The sequence below is a fragment of the Lepus europaeus genome, chromosome 10, assembly GCF_033115175.1.
Source record: "Lepus europaeus isolate LE1 chromosome 10, mLepTim1.pri, whole genome shotgun sequence".
Taxonomy (NCBI): domain Eukaryota; kingdom Metazoa; phylum Chordata; class Mammalia; order Lagomorpha; family Leporidae; genus Lepus; species Lepus europaeus.
Window position 1 is genome coordinate 19,012,093 of NC_084836.1, and position 25,194 is coordinate 19,037,286.

Sequence of the window (25,194 nt, forward strand, 5' to 3'; positions counted from 1 at the left end):
CACAAAATCAGTGACTGTGTACAGTACTTTTTATGCTGCCAGGTGCACACAAGCAGAACATTGCTCATTACCCCTCACAGAGCCTCATGGAGATGAAGGATACTCAGAGTTCATCTGCTTATTTTCTCAGCCTTGAGACAAGATTGCACACAAATGCACACAAGAGTTACTGACAGCTGACACAAAAGCGCTGATGGGTACTATATATTCCACCTGCTTTCACATGCTTTTGTACTGATGTGTTCCTAATTTATATCAAAGATTATTGGACCATGGTGTGAGAAACTAATCCATGAGTTGAGTCCTTCTCAGCTTTCTTCAAGTAGTGGAAAAGAATAAATAGGCTTACAACCATTGGCATGGTAATTTTTAGGAAACTGCTGTAGTCATGGACAGTTTAAAGCAAATGTGAACACTGACAGCCCTTGGACAGCTTTAACTGTTGAAGAGTTTCAAGCTTAATTAAAAACTGTCAGAAACCAGAAATCATTTTATTGTATGTTTGGTTTTATTGTAGGTTTATTTGACATGGCCTGTACCCAACTGTGCTGAGGGCTGCCCGGGTTCCTGGATTAAAGATGGCTATTGTGACAAGGCTTGTAATAATTCAGCCTGTGATTGGGACGGTGGGGATTGCTCTGGTAAGACTGGTTAAGATGTGATTTGTTTATGTCTTTGAGATATTTTTCATTTTTAATCATTATTGAACATGTCTACATGTGTGTAGACTTAAACATTCTTCACATATTGAAACACTCAGCAAACTATAGACTTTTTAGAGGTGGTGTTAGTGTTCCCATGTTCCTGGTTAATTTGTATTACCCATTGTTGAGGATATTTTCTCACGTTGGCTCTGTGCTTGAAAACAGACTTGAGAATAATAATTTAAGGTTAAGAATATCTTAATTGTGGAATAATTATGGAATACACTTAATTATGTAAACTCAAGCAAGAAGTGTATCTGTTTCTTGTAAGAACTCATGACTAGTAGCTTTCAGTGGCAAATTGTGATAGGTCACAGAATAACTAAAGAAATGCTGAAACAAGCATTTTTTTTTCCTCAGTGACTCTTTTCCCTTTTTCACATACTTTTATTTGGACTTGTTGATGATAGCATTTTTTTATATATATATATAAAATGCTTTTTTTTTTTTTTAATTTTTAAATTTTTTTTTATTTTTTGACAGGCAGAGTGGACAGTAGAGGGAGACAGAGAGAAAGGTCTTCCTTTTTGCCATTGGTTCACCCTCCAGTGGCCGCCGCGGTAAGCGCGCTGCTGCCGGCGCACTGCGCTGTTCCGATGGCAGGAGCCAGGTGCTTATCCTGGTCTCCCATGGGGTGCAGGGCCCAAGCACTTGGGCCATCCTCCACTGCACTCCCTTGCCACAGCAGAGAGCTGGCCTGGAAGAGGGGCAACCGGGACAGGATTGGTGCCCCGACCAGGACTAGAACCCAGTGTGCTGGCGCCGCAAGGCGGAGGATTAGCCTAGTGAGCCACGGCGCCGGCCGCTTTTTGGTTTATAAAGCATTGCATTTATAGAGCCCTAATCATCATTGACTTGGATTTTTTGGCTACATGAGAAAGAGAGAGTAAGTGCACTGATGTTATCTGCCATCCCATCTTCCACATGAAGAAATGGATTTGGAAATGTGAGTAGCAGAGGAAACAAAGCTTCAATTGTATTTCAGTCACATCTTTCAGATGCCCCTAGGAAAAATATAAGCACCTCCAGGGTGCAGACCAGAAAACTCAGCCCCTAGTAGAGTATTAACATTGGATGTGAAGAGGTCAGTACCTAGGTTCAGACATGTTTTTGACAGTTCTATCAACCACAGTCTTCCAAATAATCTCTTCCTTTTTCCCTGCTCTTCCATGCCTGGCTTCATGTGCCTCCTTTAAACAAATTAGAGACTTGTACATATGGGTCCCACAGCTACCAAGAATGAAGGCCTCGTCATACCACTCCTGTAAAGTGATGTTCCCTTTTCAATTTCTTTTCTTCTTCTTCTTCTATTTTTTTTAAAAGATTTATTTATTTATTTAAAAGAATTACACAGAGAAGAAGCAGAGAGAGAGAGGCGAGGTCTTCCATCTGCTGATGCACTCTCCAATTGGCCACAATGGCCAGAGCTGCACTGATCTGAAGCCAGGAACCAGGAGCTTCCCCCGGGTCTCCCACACAGGTGCAGGGCCGTAAGGACTTGGGCCGTCTTCTGCTTTCCCAGTCATAGCAGAGAGCTGGATCAGAAGTGGAGCAGCTGGGACTAGAACTGGCGCCTATATGGGATGCCAGCACTGCAGGTGGCAGCTTTACCCGCTATGCCACAGCGCCAGCCCCTCTTTTCTTCTTAAGAGATATGAAATCTTCTGCTGAAGAATGGAGTACAGTTTTTCTGACTGAAATTCATGTATTAACCTTTTTTTGAAAGATTTATTTGGCCGGCGCCGCGGCTCAATAGGCTAATCCTCTGCCTGCGGTGCTGGCACCCCGGGTTCTCATCCTAGTCGGTGCGCCGGATTCTGTCCCGGTTGCTCCTCTTCCATTCCAGCTCTCTGCTGTGGCCTGGGAGTGCAGTGGAGGATGGCCCAAGTGCTTGGGCCCTGCACCCCATGGGAGACCAGGAGAAGCACCTGGCTCCTGGCTTCGGGTCAGCGCGCTGGCTGCAGTGGCCATTTGGGGGTGAACCAATGGAAAAGGAAGACTTTTCTCTCTGTCTCTCTCTCTCACTGTCCACTCTGCCTGTCAAAAAAAAAAAAAAAAAAGATTTATTTATTTATTTGAAAGCCAGAGATACACAGAGAGAGAAGGAGAGGCAAAGAGAAAGAGAGGTCTTCCATCTGCTGGTTCACTCCCCAATTGACCACAACAGCCAGAGCTGCACCAATCTGAAGCCAGGAGCTGGGAGCTTCCCCTGGGTCTTCCCACGTGGGTGCAGGGGCTGAGGTCTTAGGCCATCTTCTACTGCTTTCTCAGGCCAAAGCAGAGAGCTGGATCGGAAGTAGAGCAGCCAGGACTTGAACCGGTGCCCATATGGGATGCCGGCACTGCAGTTGGCGGCTTTACCCACTACACCAGCTCCAACCTTTTTTTAAAAATTTTTTTTTAAGATTTTATTTATTATTTATTTGAAGGTCAGAAATAGAGCAGGGGGAAAAGAGAGAGAGAAAAAGAGATCTTCCATCCTCTGGTTCACTCCCCAAATGGCCACAATGGCCAGGGCTGGGCCACGCCAAAGCCAGGAGACAGGAGCTTCTTCTGGGTCTCCCATGTGAATGCAGGGACCCAAGCACCTGATCAGGGAGCTGGATCAGGGTAGAGCATCTGGAACTCAAACCGGTGCCCATATGGGATGCCGGCATTGCAGGTGGAGGCTTAACTTGCTAGGCCACAGGCTGGTTACAGTGTATCAATCTTCAAAGCATTAACAAAAAATAAAGAGCTGACTTTTTTCAGATTTTTAAGCACGCAAGATTCTGTCTCACTCCTTCTCTTTACAGGTAACAGTGGAGGGCATCGCTACGCTGCAGGAGGTGGGGGTACCGGGAGCCTTGGAGTTGGACAGCCCTGGCAGTTTGGTGGAGGAATAAACAGTATTTCTTACTGTAATCAAGGATGTGCAAATTCCTGGCTCGCTGATAAGTTCTGCGACCAAGCCTGCAATGTGTTGTCCTGTGGATTTGATGCTGGAGACTGTGGGCAAGGTATCTTTATTGTCATAAAAACATTAAGGATAGTGATAAAAATCCTTGAAAAGTTGAAGGGATTTGTGATGCATATTATTATTTAAAGTAATCATGCCCTGTTTGCCCCCTTCCTAGGGTTGCATCCAAAATAATTGGAAGTTACAAGTAAAAGGACACAGATCTTTAGGAAACAATAGTCTATAAAGATGTATCTTTTCCTGTTACTGGATCCAGTTTGATTTTTTCAAACTAAGCAGGTTTACCTTAACTGAAAACATGTAGTGAGAGTTTAGTTTGGAAACATGGAAAGAAGCTCAAAATGTATTAAATAAGGATGATTTGAATACTGGGTCTTGTTGATAGCTTTTTCATGGAGATCATTTTGGTAGAAAGGTTTATTTTATTTATTTTTTTCAAATGGACAAATAGAGATGGAAATTGATCATTGGAATTTATTAAGAATGGTACATATCTCTGTAGCAAGTCAGGATGAACATTCCCTATTATTTATTATGATTGCCTCAAAAGTTTTAGAATTTCTGATTATTTTAAAATCAATTTGAAGTTACTCTTTGGAAATGCAAACCCAAAGAATTAAAGGAAAAGGAGTAAAATGCCTAATTTTTTAAAAAAGTCATATTTTTGTTCTTTTTTTCTCTAGATCATTTTCATGAATTGTATAAAGTAACTCTTCTCCCAAACCAGACTCACTATGTTCTTCCAAAAGGTGAATACTTGCCTTATTTCAGCTTTGCAGAAATAGCCAAAAGAGGAGTTGAAGGTGCCTACAGTGACAATCCAGTAATCCGACATGCATCTATTGCCAATAAGTGGAAAACCATCCATCTCATAATGCACAGTGGAATGAATGCAACCACAATACATTTTAATCTCACATTTCAAAATGCACGTGACGAAGAATTCAAAATCCAGCTAACAGTAGAGGTGGATACAAGGGAGGGACCAAAATTGAATTCTACAACCCAGAAGTCTTATGAGAACTTGGTTAGCCCTGTAACTCTTCTTCCAGAGGCAGAAGTCCTTTTTGAGGATATCCCAGAAGAGAAACGCTTCCCAAAGGTCAAGAGAGATGATCGTAACACAACAGAGAGAGTCCAAGAGGAGGTGAAAATTCCTCTGGTAAATATTTCTCTCCTTCCAAAAGAGATCCAGCTGAAGCTCAATCACCTGGATTTGCAACTGGAACATGGAGACCTCACTTTGAAAGGCTACAATTTGTCTAAGTCAGCCTTGCTGAGATCCTTTCTGATGAACTCACAGGATGCTAAAGTAAAAATAAACCCAACCATTACAGATAAAACAAATGACAGTGTAGAAGCTCCACCACCGACTAAACAGAGTCGTGAAAGTATCTTGCCAAACAGCTTGAGGGTATCACAGCAATTACAGAGGTCAGCTTTTCCAGCAAATGGTCACTACCAGAGTCAGAATCCATCCCTGGTCTTGGGGACCAAAGGGAGATTTAGGTCAGAAACTCAGACCCACAAAGTAGTAGGCAGGAGTTTAAACCTCCCATCTCTCGTTGTTCCACTGGAAAACCATGAGACGGAAGAAAAAATCACAGGGGAAGAAGAAGAGACAAACAGAATGAAAGAAAGAACTAAAAATCACATAGGTGCCAATGAAGTGTTACCTGGAAGAAAGCTGCAGCATTATACAGAAAGTTACCCAGGCTTTTTGCCATGGGAGAAAAGAAAGTTCTTCCAAGATCTTCTCAATGTAAGTTATATTCAGCCTTATTCTCTCTTCTGCTCAGGGAAAATAGTAACCTTTAATTGATAATATAATAATAGCTACCACTTATTCAGCATTTCCCTGTGCCAGCTGCTGAACTAAGTGCTTTTCTGACATGGTTTCATTTAGTTTTCTAATAAGCCTGATAACAAAAATATGTGAGTGAGTGTACTGTTGTTACTGCATTTTACAGTTTGGGAAACTGCTCTAGTGTGAATGAGGCAGGGATTTCTCTGAGGAAGTAAGGGTACAGGGATGACACCTTGTCCCTACTTAGCATGTCAGATCTGGTGTTTCTCCAGTTTTACTGATTGGGGAAAAAAGGCCCAAGGTTGAGGTAAGTTCATCAGCTTCCCCAACATCACAACAGCAAGTCAGTGTGAGCTGAACCTCAAAGTTGGTGCCCTCTTCCCCAGAACGTCGGCCTCCACCATGCTGTGACATCGGGTGTCACGCCACTTCTTGTAGTGCCAGCATCCCATATAGGTGACAGTTTGAGTCCTGGCTACTCCACTTCCTATCCAGCTCCCTGCTAATGGTCTGGGAAAAGTGGCAGAGGATGGCCCAAGTGCTTGGGTCCCTCCTACCCATGTGGGACACCCAGAAGAAGCTCCTGGCTCCTGGCTTTGGCCTGGCACAGCCTCAGCTGTTGCGGCCATCTGGGGAATGATGGCTCAAATGCTTGGGCCCCTGTGATTCCTATGGGAGACCCATATGGAGTTCCAGGCTCCTAGCTTTGGCCTGGCCTAGCCGTATCCATTGTGGCCATTTGGGGAGCAAACCAGCAGATGTAAGATCTCTCTGTCTATATCGCTCTGTCTCCCTTCCTCCCTCTGTAACTCTCTACCTTTCAAATAAATAAATAAATCTTTTAAAAAATTTTCTATGTAAATAAATTCCCTAAATGTTGCATTGAATTGGTTTTTGAAATCTCATAACCCATGACCAGTCCTTACAGAATACTCTATAAGTAGACATTCGTCATTCAGCAGCTTCTATCAAGGCAATATTTGGTGACATTTGCACTGAAATCCACTCCAGTCTTGCTCTTTGGATGCTGAAAGTCGCCTGTTGGTATGAATTTCATTTGCTCCTCCTGGATGGAGACTGTTTAATAACACATTATTTAAACTGGTGCCTTTATCTGTTGTTAACAAAATATGCTAAGCATACTCTGAGTTCCTTGGAATTCTCTTTTCAGGAAGAAGAGTCATTGAAGACACAGTTGGCATACTTTACTGATAGCAAATATACTGGGCGGCAACTACAAGACACGTTTGCAGATTCTCTCCGATATGTAAATAAGATTCTAAATAGCAAGTTTGGATTCACATCTCGGAAAGTCCCTGCACACATGCCTCACATGATTGACCGAATTGTTATGCAAGAACTGCAGGATATGTAAGTTTTACTTGTATCTGAGTTGCTTGGATGTGTTCAGAACTAAGGTGATCTGAAATTTGCATACTTACCAATCTCAATTTATAGCTCTGATATTTGATGTCTATCATATTAAATATATTGTATAAATAAATGATAAGAAGAAAAAGTTTCTATTTCTGTGAATATTAGATATCCTATATTCTTTGAATACAGTTCATTATGTGTTGCATTTGAACAGGTTCCCTGAAGAATTCGACAAGACATCATTTCACAAAGTGCGCCACTCTGAGGATATGCAGTTTGCCTTCTCTTATTTTTATTATCTCATGAGTGCTGTTCAACCCCTGAATATATCTCAAGTCTTTGATGAAGTTGATACAGACCAATCTGGTGTCTTATCTGACAGAGAAATCCGAACACTGGCTACCAGGATTCATGACCTACCTTTAAGTTTGCAGGTGTTGTATTTGTTTTATTCTAAACTTTGTTACCCTTTAAATGAAAAGTATAATTCTGGCAATGTCTCACACACATGCGCACGCGCACACACACACACACATTTCATTTGAATGCAAGTAAAATTAATTCTTAATTTTAATGTGGGTGTTTATAATTGGTCTGTTTTTAGTACCAGAATCAAAACCAAATTGGAAGTTAGTATCATATGAGATTGCCTCTTGTTAGGTTTTCAGTAGGGATCAATCTTGTATTTTGGCCGGCGCCACGGCTCACTAGGCTAATCCTCCGCCTTGCGGCGCTGGCACACCGGGTTCTAGTCCCGGTCGGGGCACCGATCCTGTCCCGGTTGCCCCTCTTCCAGGCCAGCTCTCTGCTGTGGCCAGGGAGTGCAGTGGAGGATGGCCCAAGTGCTTGGGCCCTGCACCCCATGGGAGACCAGGAGAAGCACCTGGCTCCTGCCATCGGATCAGCGCGGTGCGCCGGCCGCAGCGCGCCAACCGCGGCGGCCATTGGAGGGTGAACCAACGGCCAAGGAAGACCTTTCTCTCTGTCTCTCTCTCTCACTGTCCACTCTAGCTGTCAAAAAAAAAAAAAAAAATCTTGTATTTTCTGGGGAAGAAGCAGGTTGTACCTGCATGTAAAATGCTTGTGACAGGTTCATTCAGAGACTTCAGGTGTGGCTGGCTGTAGTTTTCTAAGCCAGACCCCTTCCATCTTGTGTCGGCATCCTGGAGTCCCAGAAATAGGAAACTCATGCATTGAGAATGCCAAGATGCATGGAGCTACAAGGATTCCTTCTTGTGATCCCTTGGACCACCTTATATAAAATGTATCTGACAGCCAGTGTGTTCTACTTTGAGTTGAATAGGAAATATTTGTGTCTACATTGTCTCATTAGGATATCACTACCAATGCCTACATCCCATATTGGAGTTCCTGGTTCAAGTTCTGGCTCCTTTTCCTTTACAGCTTCTTGCTAATGCTCATCTATTAGCAGGCAGCAGATAATGGCTCAAGTACTTGGGTCCCTTTCCACTCCTGTGGGAGATCCATATTGAGTTCCTGACTACTGTCTTTAGCCTGGGCCAACCTTGGCTATTGTGCATCTGAGAATGACCCTCCCCGCCCCAACACACCCACACATACACACACAAGATGGAAGATCTTTCTGTGTCTCTCTCTGCCTTTCAAATAAAAAAGACAAGAAAAATTATAAAAATTCTCCTTGAGGGCCGGCGCCATGGCTCAACAGGCTAATCCTCTGCCTTGCAGCGCTGGCACACCAGGTTCTAGTCCTGGTCGGGGTACCGGATTCTGTCCAGGTTGCCCCTCTTCCAGCCCAGCTCTCTCTCTGCTGTGGCCAGGGAGTGCAGTGGAGGATGGCCCAAGTCTTTGGGCCCTGCACCCCATGGGAGACCAGGAGAAGCACCTGGCTCCTGCCATCGGATCAGCGCGGTGCGCCAGCCACAGTGCGCCAGCCATGGCAGCCATTGGAGGGTAAACCAACGGCAAAGGAAGACCTTTCTCTCTGTCTCTCTCTCTCACTGTCCACTCTGCCTGTCAAAAATTAAAAAAAAAAAAATTCTCCTTGACGATAACATTTAAACTATTTTTGTACGCTCACATAATTTTTATTTGAAGACATTTGTACTTACAATGACATAACATGTTTGTCTTTGCTTTGTTAGGACTTGACAAGTTTGGAACACATGTTAATAAATTGCTCAAAAATGCTTCCTGCTAATATCACTCAACTAAACAATATTCCACCAACTCAAGAAGCATACTATGATCCCAATCTGGTAAGTAGCACAGGTTACTCTGAACTACTGATCAGGTGTTATTTATGTCATTTATGTGTAGCACTTCAGAATTACAGGCAAGCTCTATGTTTTCATGTCTTTGATGCAAAGTAGTAACAGATGATCCAGAATAATTTGTATCTTGCTTTGGAATATCCCTCCCCCACAAGGGATATATAACTCAATATACAGATTCATTGCTTATGTTCCATTAGCAGACATCCTCATCATCAAGGATGGTAGAAATATAGCCCCAGAGTGTTCTTGTTGTCCAAAGAGAAAAATCCTGAGATTAAACATCAACCAAGGAAAAGTTCATCTGATTTGCAATAACACTGACAGTTTCTTTGTAGGGGTAGTGGATGATTTGCACACAACTACATTTAAATGCCATTTGGTTGAAATAACCTGAAGACATACAGGATACCCAAGTTTCAGAGAAGTTAAAAATGTGAAAAAAATGTTCATCTTAGAAGTCATGAAACAAGGATATCATTCAGCCCTTAACATAATGGTTACAGTTAATTTGTACTAACATTTGAGAAAACACCTACAAAATAAGATTACATGGGAGGAAATGGGTAGTATCATGTACACAGTATTATTTAAACTGTGGAAAACTCTCAAGTATGCCTCTCCCACACACATACACAAGGTACATACCCTTGAGAGTCATAGAAATAACAAGAGATTAAATTTTGTAGTATTCTTTTTTTACACTAGTGTTTTTCATATTTTATGTAATGAATAATAATGTTTGCTTTCAAAATCAGAATAAAATGTTTTTTTTAATTTGCTATTTTTCAAATCTTCAAACTATGTCAATACTTTTTCATTGACTACAGATAAGTAAATAACTATGGAGAAAAATGATAAAGTCCGTTAAAAATATGATTCTTGAAGGAAGAAGTGCACTTACTTAGCATTCATTGTGTATGCCAGGCATTATGATTCTCACTTGTGTTCTCACAGAACCCCATGGTGGCTCACTTATGAACAGACACAGTGTGACAGGGGCATCCATTGGTGAAAGGTCAGCATGTCAGCTGTCAGAAGCATTGCCGAGGCTGGCGCCATGGCTCACTAGGCTAATCCTCCACCTGTGGTGCCAGCACTCTGGGTTCTAGTCCCCGTCGGGGCACCGGATTCTGTCCCGGTTGCTCCTCTTCCAGTTCAGCTCTCCACTGTGGCCCGGGAGTGCAGAGGAGGATGGCCCAAGTGCTTGGGCCCTGCACATGCATGGAAACCAGGAAAAGCACCTGGCTCCTGGCTTCGGATCAGCGCGGTGCGCCGCTGGCTGCAGCGGCCAATGGGGGGGTGAACCAACAGAAAAAGGAAGACCTTTCTCTCTGTCTCTCTCTCACTGTCCACTCTGCCTGTCAAAAAAATAAAAATAAAGCATTGCCGATCATGTAGTGTATGACATGAGTTACTATGTACCTGTGTTCTGCTTTAAAGCTAATTCTGTATTTCTTTATCTTTTTTTTTTTTTTTTTTTTTTTTTTTTACTTTTTGAGAGGCAGAGTGGACAGTGAGAGAGAGAGACAGGTCTTCCTTTTGCCATTGGTTCACCCTCCAATGGCTGCCGCGGCTGGCGCGCTGCGGCCGGCGCACCGCGCTGTTCCGAAGGCAGGAGCCAGTTGCTTATCCTGGTCTCCCATGGGGTGCAGGACCCAACCACTTGGGCCATCCTCCACTGCACTCCCTGGCCACAGCAGAGAGCTGGGCTGGAAGAGGGGCAACCGGGACAGAATCCGGCGCCCCGACCAGGACTAGAACCCGGTGTGCCGGCGCCACTAGGCAGAGGATTAGCCTGTTGAGCCACGGCGCTGGCCTGTATTTCTTTATCTTAAAACTACAAAGCTGAAGCAGAGAACTGAATTTACAGCAGTGGAGGAAGCAGATTTGAATCAGCAGGTCGAAAAGGAGACTGGTTCTGGGTTGTGGGTTCATAGGATGCCTTGCATTGAGCTAATAACAGAATTGCAGCATATCAATGTGCTTTAGCGGTTTCTCCTGGCCCTTTGGCGTTATCCAGTAGGACAGAGTACTCTAGGTTTATGAGAAATGCTTTGCAAACTATAGACTACTTATGTAAATGTTATTTTTACCAGTGTGTTTTTAATGACTCAAAAGGTACTTAAATGTAATCACAGTAGGTGTTTTTCCTGCCTCTAGAGAGAACAGAATCATAGGTGTATTTTAAAAAGTATAAATTAGATTGTATAATCTAAAGAATATTCTCAGTTGTAGGACTTTATGTATTTTCCCAAAATTTGGGGCTATCCCAGCACTAATAAAATAATGCAGTCAAGTCTAAATTGTCAAGAGGTCAGTGGTCTAGTTTAAAAAAATTTTTTTACATCTATATATTTGTGAAGATAACTAAAATTTCTGTCTGTGAGGAGGGAAGTAGGCATCTGTGAACACTGAGACACCTTAATTTATCTTTTCTGTAGGTTTGTTGTTTCAACCCCAGAACAGGGCCAGGACAGAAAAGGAGGAAAGGAAAAACAGTGTAGCCCTAAACCAATTCCTGCTTTACCAGCTCCTCCTCCTCTTGTGTCTTCGGTTTCTTTGGGACAGTGTAGGGATGTGATAGGAGATTGCTTAGAGGCCACTCACCCAGAGCATCAGAGAGCTTTGTCAGTAGCCCAGCCTATTTTAGCTCTCAAGGCTTCACTGTTGCCCACGTCTGTGTCTGCATTTATTCTTTCACATACCAGTCTTTCCTCCTCTAGTTTTCTTCCTTTTTCTTGCAAACTCTGGGTTCCTAGTAATACTTGCACTTAAATTTGTAGAAGCGTTTTCTTTCTAAGCAAAATGAGGTATACATAGAAAGCAGTTATTTCTTTTGCCTTGTGATAGCTGCAATAAAAGATTATTGAGAGATTTTTGTGTTTTTAAAAAATACATACAACTTCATTCATTATCAAAATAATATTTTAGTGTTTGCCAAATTTCAGGCATGAAATTTAGAAGCAAATATTCTTTGAGAGCTAAAAATTAAATAAGGGCACTTTGTTAATTATTATAATTTACTCTTGAGGCTCATGTACATAAACTGTTTAAAAGGCACTTACTGTTTAAAAGCTACTTATGTTATTTTTTTTTTCTTTTTTGGCAGGCAGAATGGACAGTGAGAGAGAGAGAGAGAGAGAGAGAAAGGTCTTCCTTTTGCCGTTGGTTCACCCTCCAATGGCTGCTGCAACCAGTGCACTGCGGCCAGCGCATTGCGCTGATCCGAAGCCAGGAGCCAGGTGCTTCTCCTGGTCTCCCATGCGGGTGCAGGGCCCAAGGATTTGGACCATCCTCCACTGCACTCCCGGGCCATAGCAGAAAGCTGGCCTGGAAGAGGGGCAACCGGGACAGGATCGCTGCCCCGACCGGGACTAGAACCCGGTGTGCCGGCGCCGCAAGGCGGAGGATTAGCCTATTGAGCCACGGCACCGGCCAAAGCTACTTATGTTATAAGCATTCATTATACTGGCAGTATCAGTTCATAATACTTGAGTGAATTCTTAAGGTGTAGGCTTCATCACTGTAATTAACTGCAATTACACATAGGATAAAGAAAATAGTTTCTAGTTAGACTGTAAGAGTCACAAGGTAGCTTATGAGTATCATATAGATCAGTTAATTATATTTTGTGTTAGAAATTAACTTCCTTTCTGAAAATAAAAGTAACACCTTATTAAGACTTTTAACAGATGATGTGCAGTGAGGTGTGATTAAAATAAAACTTTATTTATGAAATCAGGCTACTAACCACTGAGCTATAGTATTTAATTTTATCTTTTTAAATTTGCATTAAAATATTCATCTTGATTACTGAGCCTTTTGGTGCCCCTTTAAGTTTTGCATCCAAGATGAGTGCTTTCACCGTAGTCTTGGCCCTGATGCAGTGTCCATTCTACTTGTATTTTCTTACAGCCACCAGTCACTAAAAGTCTAGTAACCAACTGTAAACCAGTAACTGACAAAATCCACAAAGCATATAAGGACAAAAACAAATATAGGTAAGTAGTACACATATTTCTTCTTGGTTTAGTTTAAGAATAATTACAGAGGTCTGTTTTCATAACTTTACAATATTTTATCTGTTAAGCATTCTTTTTAATATTTATGTGAGAGTATTTTCTCTAGTAGTGCTGAAATATTAAGTTGTTCTCTGGATGTTAAGTCTACTAAAGTTTTGAAAAATGTTTTACTATTGAAATTACTCTTTAAATATGTTTTAATAATTAGGTTTGAAATCATGGGAGAAGAAGAAATTGCTTTTAAAATGATTCGTACCAATGTTTCTCATGTGGTTGGCCAGTTGGATGACATAAGAAAAAACCCCAGGTACTGATTTTTAAAAATTATTTCTAAGGGTGATGTTGTGGTACAGTAGGTTAAGCCACCACTGGAGATGCCTGTATCCCATAACAGTATGTCTGTTTTGACCCCAGCTATTCTGCACTTCTGATCCAGCTTTTTGGTACTGCACCTGGGAGTCAGGAGATGACTGCCCAAGTACCTGGGTTCCTGCCAACCACATAGGAACCCTTCCTGGAGTTCCTGGCTCCTGGTTTTAACCTGGCCCAGCCCTGGCTATTGCAGGATTTGGAGAGTGAACCAGAGAATGGATGATTTCTCTCTGTTTCTCCTTCTGTGTATCACTCTGCCTTTCAAATAAATTAATTTTAAAAAGTATTGTTTCTGATTACACAAATACATATGACTAAAAGGCAATAGGACTAGAAAGAAGGAAATGACATCTCTTTTTGGAGCATACAGAAAGGCGTAATGATGGAGATAGTACTCGGCTGGGGTTGACTACAAGGTAGTTGGTCGTTGAAGTAGATCCCCTCTACAGGGAACTGTCCTGGATTTCTGAGTGTCAGGAGGCATGAGCTGTTTGGTGACCTAAGAAGCAAACAGTTTTGTGAGGAAGGGAGAGGCTAGAAAGCTGAGGTTCTCCTAGTAGCATTTTCCAAAAGGTACTTCTAGAGCAATTGTTTTGGTGTTTAGATTTATATTAACAAGATTTATATTATTATCCATATCGGATGCCAGCACTGCATGTGGCAGCTTTACCCACTTACGCCACAGTGCTGGCCCCTGAATTTCTTTTTTAACTTTACTGGGGAATATGTATTTTACCAATTTTCTTGGGAAAGAAGACATCAGCATATAAAATTGAATAGTTTTTATTTGAGACTTTAAATGTTTTTGGAAGTCTTAAATTTCATTTCATTTAAATTAGGATGTTAATTATAAATGATCAGAGAGATATTCTAGATATTTTAAAAGCCAGAGTATTTTTTTTGTAGAGATCCCATTCTTGTTTTGAGGAGGGAAAGACATTGAGAATTTGAGAAAAATGAAATTATATTTAGTGCTTACAATAATCCAATAAAATACTTGAATTCCTACAAAATAACATATTTTTCACAAGTACACAGTATGCTACAAATAAATACCCAGCTTGCTGCTGTCTTTGCATATGCTGGTCCCTTCACTTGGAATGAACTGTTCCAGTTTAAAAGAAAAGTAACTTTAGCTTTTAAGAATCAATTCTGAGGAGGGTACAGAATTCTCCCCAGTCCTGTTGATTCTCTTAGTTATTAATGATTTGTGAAAATAAAATGTGATGATTTGCAGTTACTGGTTATAACCTATACTACCACATCTTTGTGCTACTACTTTGTTAGTTATTAGATGAGAAAATTCATAAACATCTTTTTTTAAATATTTATTTTATTTATTTGAAAGGCAGAGTTACAGAGGTAGAGGCAGGGAGACTAAGAGAGGTCTTTTATCCGCGGGCTCACTTCCCAAATGGTGGCAACGACTGGGCCAGACTGAAGCCAGGAGCCAGGAGCTTCTTCCGGGTCTCCCACGTGGGCGCAGGGTTCCAGGCACTTGGGCCATCTTCCACTGCTTTCCCAGGCACATTAGCAGGGAGCTGGATTGTAAATGGAGCAGTCAGAGCATATGAGATGCTGGCACTGCAGGCTGAGGCTTTAACCTACTACACCACAGCGCCAGCTCCTGTAACATCTTTATGGTACTTAAAGGGACAGCTTTAGTTAAAGACACATGGCAAGCAAGGCTGCTTCCCCAGTGTGTCAGGCCTAGATGCCTCTTCTGTACTAGAACAGACTTTATCCTTTTAAACTCTTATTTTTGTCTTATTTACTTTAATGAGGGCTCATTTTAGGTCAAACCTTATTAGTGACGTCAGCTTTAAGGTTATGTTTATCTCATTAATAGGGGACTGGGATAAGAGCTTTGCTCTGTTCTGACCACAGCTTGGTTGCCTTCCTGATTGTGTTGGTTTCATCCTCAGGACACTAGACTATTAAAACATATCCAAGAACCTTAACATTGATTAAACAATAACAGGTAATAGCCTATATTCACATTTCCCTTCCTGCCTCCAAATGCTCCTCATTGCTGTTGTCAGCTTTCGATTTGCTTTTTAAATCCAGGAATGTGGTCAGAGCTCATGTGTTGCATTTGGTTGACATAGCTCTTTGTAGACATGTGCCACATAATAGCAGGGAGGCATTCTGAGAAATGCATTGTAAGCATTTCTTCATTGTACAGACATCACAGTGCATTTACACAAGCTAAGATGGCTGTGATGTCACAGGATGATGTAATCTAATGGAACCACTGTTGTATATGACTGTTTACCGAACTTTCCCACACCCATCACCTGTCTTCAACAAGGGTTAATTTATATTTGATCTTGTTTCATCTGAGTACATTAATTCTTCACTACTACTTCCTGATTAATTTTAGGTAACTCTCAAACATTCCATCATTTTATCTATATATTTTTCAGTGCACATTTCTAAAATATAAGGATTTTTAAAAATATAACCACAGTACCATCATCACCCTTAACCAATAATGATTTCTTATTATGATCAACTATATGTTTTTTGTTTGTTGGCTGAAAATGGTATCAACTAGCCGGCGCCGTGGCTTAACAGGCTAATCCTCCGCCTTGCGGCGCCGGCACACCGGGTTCTAGTCCCAGTCGGGGCGCCGGATTCTGTCCCGATTGCCCTTCTTCCAGACCAGCTCTCTGCTATGGCCCAGGAAGGCAGTGGAGGATGGCCCAAGTGCTTGGGCCCTGCACCCGCATGGGAGACCGGGAGAAGCACCTGGCTCCTGGCTTCGGATCAGCACGATGTGCCGGCTGCAGCAGCCATTGGAGGGTGAACCAACGGCAAAAAGGAAGACCTTTCTCTCTGTCTCTCTCTCACTATCCACTCTGCCTGTCCAAAAAAAAAAAAAAAAAAAAGAAAGAAAATGGTAAAATGGTATCAACTGTCTCTCCCTCTCTCTATTTGTAACTCTTTCCAAAAAATAAATAAATCTTAAAAAGAGAAAAAATTTTCAAAAAATAGAAAAATAAAAGTGGTATTAAACAAATCCATTGCAGTTAAATCTAAAAATTTCCCCTCAATCTCTTTCTAACTATTTTTTCCATTTGTATATGAATAAATCAGATTATATATATTCTACAATTTTTTTATATTTTCTACTTATCTGATCTTCTCCCAGTTGTTTAACATGTTCATGCGGCCCCTGTAATTCCCATACATTGGAAATTAGATCCATACATTTTTATCACATTTGAGTTTTTGTTTTTAATCTTGGCAAGTCTACTTCAAGAATTTTGTCAGCATTATCTACCATTTTAATGGGCCTTCAATTCAGTGACTATATGAATAAGTAGGGAAGCATTATTGTAATATGCTTTTTGAAGACACTGTATTTTGCATTATTCCATTTATTTGATATGGTTTTTTTTTAAAGATTTATTTCTTCATTTGAAAGACAGAGTTCAGAAGGCAGAGCTGGCAGAAGCTGAGAGAGAGAGAGAGTCTTCCATCCACTGGTTCACTCCCCAGATGGCCGCAACGGCTAGAGCTGTGTCAATCCGAAGCTAAGAGCCAGGAGCTTCTTCTGGATCTCCCATGCGGGTGCAAGGGCCCAAAGACTTGGGCTATCCTCTACTGTTTTCCCACGCCATAGCAGAGAGCTTGATCAGAAGTGGAGCAGCCGGGTCTCAAACCGGCACCTGTATGGGATGCCAGCACTGCAGGCAACAGCTTTACCCGCTACTCCACAGTGCTGGCCCCTGGAAGTCTAGAATCTTAATGCTTGATTGGAGATCCATCAAAAAGAAATCATCAAACATATAGAATTTGTAGCTATAAAGCACCATTTCTCTCTTTGTTATCTACATGTGCCCATTCTTCATAGCATAACTATCAGTTCAGAGAACTTTGTTTTAAGTACTTAACAGACTTAGTACATGGTAAATGAATATCATTAAAGCAATTTACTTTCATAGCTAGTAGGTTCTTTTAAGGTGTTATCTACCCTAGTTCTCTTGTTTTATAGGTAAAAACTATCTTTTTTTTTTTTTTTTTTTTTTTTGACAGGAAGAGTGGATAGTAAGAGAGAGAGAGACAGAAAGGTCTTCCTTTTTGCCGTTGGTTCACCCTCCAATGGCCGCTGCGGCCGGCGCATCGCGCTGATCCGAAGCCAGGAGCCAGGTACTTCTCCCGGTCTCCCATGCGGGTGCAGGGCCCAAGGACTTGGGCCATCCTCCACTGCCTTCCTGGCCCATAGCAGAGAGCTGGCCTGGAAGAGGGGCAACCGGGATGGAATCCGGCGCCCCAACTGGGACTAGAACCCGGTGTGCCGGCACCGCAAGGCAGAGGATTAGCCTGTTAAGCCACGGCGCCAGCCTAGGTGAAAACTATCTAAAGAAATATTTTCTCAAACATTAATTCCCTGGGAGAATCATATCAGCAAATGTACGTACTTGATGGGGGCCGGCGCTGTGGTACAGTGGTTGAGTCACAGCCTGCAGCGCTGGTATCCAATATGGGTGCCAGTTGGGTTCAAGTACTGGCTTCTCCACTTCCAACCCAGCTCTCTGCTATAGTTGGGAAAGCAGCAGAGGATGGCCCAAGTCCTTGGGCCCCTGCATCCACGTGGGAGACCTGGAGGAAGCTCCTGGTTCCTGGTCAGCCTGGCCCAGCCCTGGTCGTTGCTGCCATTTGGGGAGTGAACCAGTGGATGGAAGAACTCTCTCAGTCTCTCCTTCTCTCTTTCTGTGACTCTGCTTCCAAGTGAATAAGTAAATCTTTAAAAAAAAAAAGTACCTACTTGAGACATAAGTCCACTTAAAATACATTTGAAATTCATTTTCCATTTTTGTTAGGACAGGATCATGCAGTGATAACCGATAACCCTGGGTTTCTGTTATTTTAGGAAGTTTGTTTGCCTGAATGACAACATTGACCACAATCATAAAGATGCCCAGACCGTGAAGGCTGTTCTCAGGGACTTCTATGAGTCCATGTTTCCCATACCTTCCCAGTTTGAGCTTCCCAGAGAGTATCGAAACCGTTTCCTTCATATGCATGAGCTACAGGAATGGTAAGGTCTCTTGTATTCCACATGTGTGCATGCGTACATATGTATATATATTTTAGAGTGACAGTTTCTTTAATGTGCTATTTGCTCTGTAATTTCTTTGTAAAAATAGTTATACTTTTTCTTCTTAGTTTAATATTTGAAAGATGCTTACTGGTATTTCAAGAGATTTGTAAAAATACATAATTGTGTTCTCAGCTTAATTGAAAGTTTATTCCTTTATTCAGTTGTCCGTTGACCATTGTATAGGTGAACAGAAATACCAGTTTGGGAGAGCTTATTGTTTAGTACAAATAGATGTATAACGTGACTGTGGGCGAAGCTGCTGGTCAGGGACTTTGGGGAAAATAGGATTGGGCTAAGTCCTGAAGGCAGAATCCCAGAAAGTGGTGAGAAGGGAACAATGAACGAAAGTTTGGAGACAGGCAGTTTGGGGACTAGCCCGGCTCAGCTGGAGAATTCATGCACTCAAATGATGGGAAATACACCTTGGAGAAGCGTTAGGAACCATTTCATCAAGATTCTTAACAATCAGACTTTGCATTAGCTTTTGTAACTAACTAGGAAACTTTTATAGGTAATGAGTGAAGGATGGAATTTTGGTTCAGAGTTGTTTAAAAATTACCTAGTAGAGGGCCGGCGCCGTGGCTTACTTGATTAATCCTCCGCCTGTGGTGCCAGCATCCCATATGGGCGCCCGGTTCTAGTCCCAGTTGCTCCAATTCTGGTCCAGCTCTCTGCTGTGGCCTGGGAGGGCAGTGGAGGATGGCCCAAGTGCATGGGCCCTGCACCTGCATGGGAGACCAGGAGGAAGCACCTGGCTCCTGGCTTCAGATCGGCGTAGCTCCGGCTTTAGCAGCCATTTGGGGAGTGAACTAACTGAAGGAAGACCTTTCTCTCTGTCTCTCTCTCACTGTCTAACTATCTGTCAAATAAATTTTTAAAAAATTACTTAGTAGAGTTATAAAAAATAAAAATGAGGCTGGCGCCACGGCTCACTAGGCTAATCCTCCGCCTGTGGCGCCAGCACACCAGCTTCTAGTCCCAGTCGGGGTGCTGGATTCTGTCCCAGTCGCTCCTCTTCCAGGCCAGCTCTCTGCTATGACCCAGGAGTGCAGTGGAGGATGGCCCAAGTGCTTGGGCCCTGCACCCGCATGGGAGACCAGGAGAAGCATCTGGATCCTGGCTTCAGATCAGCGCAGTGTACTGGCCGCAGTAGCCATTGAGGGGTGAACCGATGGAAAGGAAGTCTCTCTGTCTCTCTCACTGTCCACTCTGCCTGTCAAAAAAATAAATTAAATAAATAAATTAATTAATTAATTAAAATGAGAGGGAAAGCCTGAAAGGAAGAATTTTTTAAAGGCAGAAGTAAAAGTCATATGGTATACAATTAGGCATTTTAAAATGTAAACTTTAGTGGCATATAGCACATTCATAATGTTATATAATATCTATCTGCTTGAAAACATTTCCATCAGTCCAAAAGAGCACTGTATACTCATTAATGAGTCACTCCCTATTTCCCATAATGTCTGCCTCTGGCTGTCATTCACCTGCCTTCTCTCCATGGATTTTCCTATCCATATATTTCTTATGAAAGGAATGGACAACATATGACCTTGTGTGTCTGGTTTCTCTCACTTGGTATATAGCATCATTGCCGTTGGAGTAACCTTTGGATGCCATAATGAGTGCTATTTCAAACCAGAATCATCGGAGTAGAAAAGAGAAGCAGCCTTTTACTGAGGAATGGCAGTCTGAGCTTGGTGACTTACCAGAGAGGAGGGAAGGCATAGCCAGACAGGTTTTAAGCCTGGTTATCTTAGAAAGCATGCTGCCCCTGGCCTGTGGGGGCATTGAGAAGGGTGGTGTAGTTGTGTTGTGGTAACAGTTATACACATGAGAGAGCCTTGAAGTAGAAAGATGGACATTGGAGCTAGGGAAGGCTTGGTTTGGGAAACCTTTTTCACAGAGCTTGTAGTTGAAATCATAATCTGGGGTTGGTCCTCAGGAAGAGAATTCACTGAATCAAGAAAGGAAATTTGAGGGTGTTAAACTGTGAGATCTGAATGAGAAAAAGAAACCATTGATAGAGATATTTGAAGCAACTCTTAGTCATCTAGGAAAACAGTAGAGACTCCTCTGTTGTGGCCATTTTTTTTTCCTGCTCTGCTTGATTTCATTCTTTTTTTTTTTTTTTTTTTTTTTTTTTTTTTTGACAGATAGAGTTAGACAGTGAGAGAGACAGACAGACAGAAAGGTCTTCCTTCCGTTGGTTCACCCCACAAATGGCCACCATGGCCAGAGCTATGCCAATCCAAAGCCAGGAGCCAGGAGCTTCCTCCTGGTCTCCTATGCGGTTGCAGGAGCCCAAGCACCTGAGCCATCCTCCACTGCCTTCCCAGGCCACAGCAGAGAGCTGGATTGGAAGAGGAGCAACCGGGAATAGAACCCAGCACCCATATGGGATGCCGGCGCCACAGGCGGAGAATGAACCAAGTGAGCCATGGCGCCGGCCCCTGATTTCATTCTTAATGTTTGTTCAGTCAGGTGACTTTTATTAAGTATATAATGTGGTAATGACCACTACCAATATTGAATGTTTAAATAATAAGCACCATCCTAAGAGCTTTTCATCCATCTCTCCATTCACTCTTACAACAACTCTGTGGTGGGTCACTGTATCCTCATTCTGTAGAAGGGGAGCTAAGGCACAGAGCTAGAAGTAACTCGCATGAGGCATCTCAGCTTGTGAATGGGGAAGCCCAGATATTAACTTGGGAGTCAATTTCCAGCCTGGTAGAGCACACTTGCTGAGCCTTAGTCATTGTCATTGCCGGCAGAGTAGCTACCCTCTTGCCTAAGAGCCCACTGTATGCCAGACACTGTGCTGGGCTTATATTTGCTTCCTACAGTTAAGGGTATTGTTACTGCCATGTTATAGGTAAGAACACCGTCATAGAAGCTGAGTAATTTGCTCAAGCTATAGTAGCTGGCAAGTAGCAAATCCGGCCTGGCTCCCAATTCTCCTTACATTCTCCTATACCCCAAAGCTGCTTTAAAAGTGATCTTCGTCCTTTATACTACTGCCATTGCTAATTTTTAATTAGGATGGTAATTTAATCTTTCAGGTTAGGAAAATTTTATCCCTGTGCCACATGCTGGGAGTATAAAGATGAAAGATGTGTGATACCACACTTACAGGTGCTCATAGTCTATTCCCGGTGACATAGACTGGGCAAATGACTGAGATATAGTATAGCATGTTTGTCAGTAGGGTTCAATGCTATTAGTGTATACAGGAAGGAACACTTGGTTCTGGTGGGCAAAGAAGATGTTGGGACTTGGTTTGGAATTATGAAAATAATGTTTCCAGGTAGGAAAGAGCATTCCTGATAGAAGGAATGACATGTGCAAAAGCACAGAAGTGCAAGACAATGCTTTGTTAAGGGAAAAGAAAGATTGTGAAGGACTGTATCTGATTTAGACTTTTCTCTAGAGAATAAACCTCCCCAGGATAGATTTTTTTAAAGGTGTTTTCTATAATTAGATGTCATGAATTGAAATGATAACTAATAGTCATGTGAAGATTAGACTGATGAGGAAGTTGTTTGGAGTGGGGCAGAATTGTGTGGGAACTGGCAACAGACACGAGTAATAAGCATGTGACTAGAACCAGAAACAGATCATCAAGGGATGAACCGAGGAGACAGTTGTGCGAATCCAGAGAAAACAGTAGACAGAATAGGGGAGACCTCAAAGGGGAACCTGTCAGACTCACTAGAACTCCTTGATATGTTAGAGTTGGATAAGACAGATATTAAACAGGTCTATTCTGAAATCTACAAGGGGTCTTCAAAAAGTTCATGAAAATTGTTTATTATGAAAAAACTGCATGGATTTCAAATTTTTTTACATCCAAGTAAGCTTATTTTTTAATTCTGTTGTCCACAAACTCCTTGAAGTACCCTTGTATATATTTATTTTTTTGTTAACAAGTTGTTATAGAGCCACAGTTTCCAAAACTGGCAAGAAACCGCCTCTCTACATTTTCACTCTCCTTTGGTTCAGAGGGAAAACATCTTTATATGGTTCTGAGTATTAACTATCCAGTTTGTGACTAAATTTACCTTTAAGGGCCCAAAGGAATAAGAAAAGAGTAGGCATAAGATTAACTTGAGGCCAGCGCCGTGGCTCAACAGGCTAATCCTCTGCCTTGCGGCGCCGGCACACCGGGTTCTGTCCTGGTTGCCCCTCTTCCAGGCCAGCTCTCTGCTATGGCCCGGGAGTGCAGTGGAGGATGGCCCAAGTGCTTGGGCCCTGCACCCCATGGGAGACCAGGATAAGCACCTGGCTCCTGCCTTGGGATCAGTGCGGTGCGCCGGCCGCAGCGCGCCGGCCGCGGTGGCCATTGGAGGGTGAACCAACGGCAAAAGGAAGACCTTTCTCTCTGTCTCTCTCTCTCTCTCACTGTCCACTCTGCCTGTCAAAAATTAAAAAAAAAAAAATTGAGAGGATTTTGATTTCAGTACAAATGACACGAATCAAGTGTATTCTCTGCAACCCCCTGATTTGGGGGTGGCTTGTTCTTTACCTCCCTTAGTGTCTGTGTTATCTCTCACTGCTGACCCAGCAACCTACTTTCTAGAAACTATCCTTTTTCTTTTTCTCTTCATGCATCTTTGGTCATCCAACCCTGGTTTCCTGCACGGACTTTCTTCCTATTTCCACAGGAGCCCATTTCCTTTCTCAGGTAGAGCACTTGCTACACTGTGCAGCAATCTGGTTGCCTTTGTCTCTCCTGGTAGTCTGTGAGCCCTCATTATGGCCAAAGACAGTGCCTTCCCTCACCTCTGCATCCAGCATTTCCTCCCTAGGACATAGTAGGTGATCAGTGAATGGGCTTTCTGACTGCTGAGGAAACACAGTACTGTCATATAGCCTGTGGCTTCCGGGCTCTTTAACTTACACATAGAGTCTGATCAGAGTTGGCTGAATCGGTTGTGATCCTGTGAATAGATGTGGGGAAGATAGGAGGAAGATAGAGAGAATCGTTTTGGTCATGTGACTTGGGATAGAGACATCCGTTCCCAAATAGTTGTGAGACTCTGGAACTCAGTGCAAAGGCCTGAATTTGGTAATTATTAGCATATATTCCAAACCTTATGTTTGCATTTTAAAATTCAATCTTCATAACAAATTATTATTTCCAAAATACAGATGAGGAAACTGGGTTGTACCACTCTCTCTCTCTCTCTCTTTTTTTTTTTTTTAAGATTTATTTTATTTATTTGAAAGAGTTACAGAGAGAGGTAGAGACAGAGGTCTTCCATCCACTGGTTCACTCCCCAGATGGCCGCAACAGCCGGAGCTGCGCTAATCCAAAGCCAGGAGCCAGGAGCTTCTTTCGGGTCTCCCGTGTGGGTGCAAGGGCCCAAGGACTTGGGCCATCTTCTGTCGCTTTCCCAGGCCATAGCAGAAGCTGGATCAGAAGAGGAGCAACCAGGACTAGAACAGCCCCCATATGGGATGCCAGCACTTCAGGCCAGGGCTTTAACCCGCTGCGCCACAGTGCCAGCCCCTGGTTGTACTGCTCTCTTTATCCTCAGTATCCTGTCATCAACATTTCCAGTTGATTCTACTGTTTGCTGTCTCCTTTCTTGCTTATTTCTTTTCATTTTCACTGCCTAGGACAACTGTCATCTATTTCTTATAATTGGACTGCACTGGACTGTCTGTATTGTTTATCCATTCACCTTGCTGATGGCCACTGTTTTTGCCCTTATTTTTTGTTTAAATTTATTTACTAGGGCCAGTGTTGTGAGGTAGAAGGTTAAGAATCTGCCTACAGTGCCTACATTCCATATGGGCTCTGAAAAAAAAAAATATTTATTTATTTATTTGAAGGTCAAAGTTACAGAGAGAGGGAGAGAAAGAGGTTCACCCCCCAGATGGCTGCAACAGTTGGGGCTGAGCCAGGCTGAAGCCAGGAGCTTCATCCGAGTCTCCCACATGGGTGGCAGGGGCCTAAGCACTTGGGCCATCTTCCACAGCTTTTCCCAGGCCATTAACAGGGAACTGGATCAGAAGTGGAACAGCCAAGACAGGAACCGGTGCCCACATGGGATGCTGGCATTGCAGGCAGAGGATTTTATCTGCTCTACCACCATACCGGCCCCTGTTTTTGCCCTCATTGTGCCACCCACACTTGCCCACTGCCATTTCATCCACTTTCCTACTGGAATAATATGTCCAGTCCCCTTTGCAGGGTTTTCCAGAGCAGCTACAGTTCCTTCCACCCCCTGTTCCATTGCTTAGCTCTCTTGAGCACCCTGGGCCTGGCTGCACTCGGTTCTGCAGGGCTCAGCTCTTGACTCAGCCTTTCTGCTGCTACTCAGCTCCCTTTCTCAGCCACGCCCTCTCCCTCCCCTCTTAAGCTAAAGCGTCACAGTCTCTGGCGCCGTCTGCATTCCGCTTCAGTTTTGCTGTAAGACTTGACTTTTGATAGTACCTGTTTCTGTCCATCTTAGGTGATGACATGTTGGTGACTACACAGATATCTGAACACTTTTCAGAGGGGACGTTATCTTGTTCATTTCACTGAGTCCACAGGAAGTATTTATCAAATGACTGAATGAGTATATGAATATGAAT

The 25,194-nt window shown here is 42.7% G+C and overlaps 1 protein-coding gene across 2 annotated transcripts in view; it reads left to right on the plus strand.

The window, feature by feature from the left end:
• Window positions 1-25,194, plus strand: part of GNPTAB (N-acetylglucosamine-1-phosphate transferase subunits alpha and beta) — an 88,694-nt gene that overhangs the window by 59,094 nt on the left and 4,406 nt on the right. For both annotated transcript variants that reach the window (XM_062203038.1, XM_062203039.1), the window contains exons 11-19: window positions 518-641; window positions 3,500-3,703; window positions 4,347-5,425; window positions 6,642-6,841; window positions 7,062-7,281; window positions 8,971-9,084; window positions 13,018-13,103; window positions 13,333-13,431; window positions 18,376-18,543. In XM_062203038.1, the coding sequence (XP_062059022.1) occupies window positions 518-641; window positions 3,500-3,703; window positions 4,347-5,425; window positions 6,642-6,841; window positions 7,062-7,281; window positions 8,971-9,084; window positions 13,018-13,103; window positions 13,333-13,431; window positions 18,376-18,543 (2,294 nt within the window). The remainder of the gene's footprint in view (window positions 1-517; window positions 642-3,499; window positions 3,704-4,346; window positions 5,426-6,641; window positions 6,842-7,061; window positions 7,282-8,970; window positions 9,085-13,017; window positions 13,104-13,332; window positions 13,432-18,375; window positions 18,544-25,194) is intronic.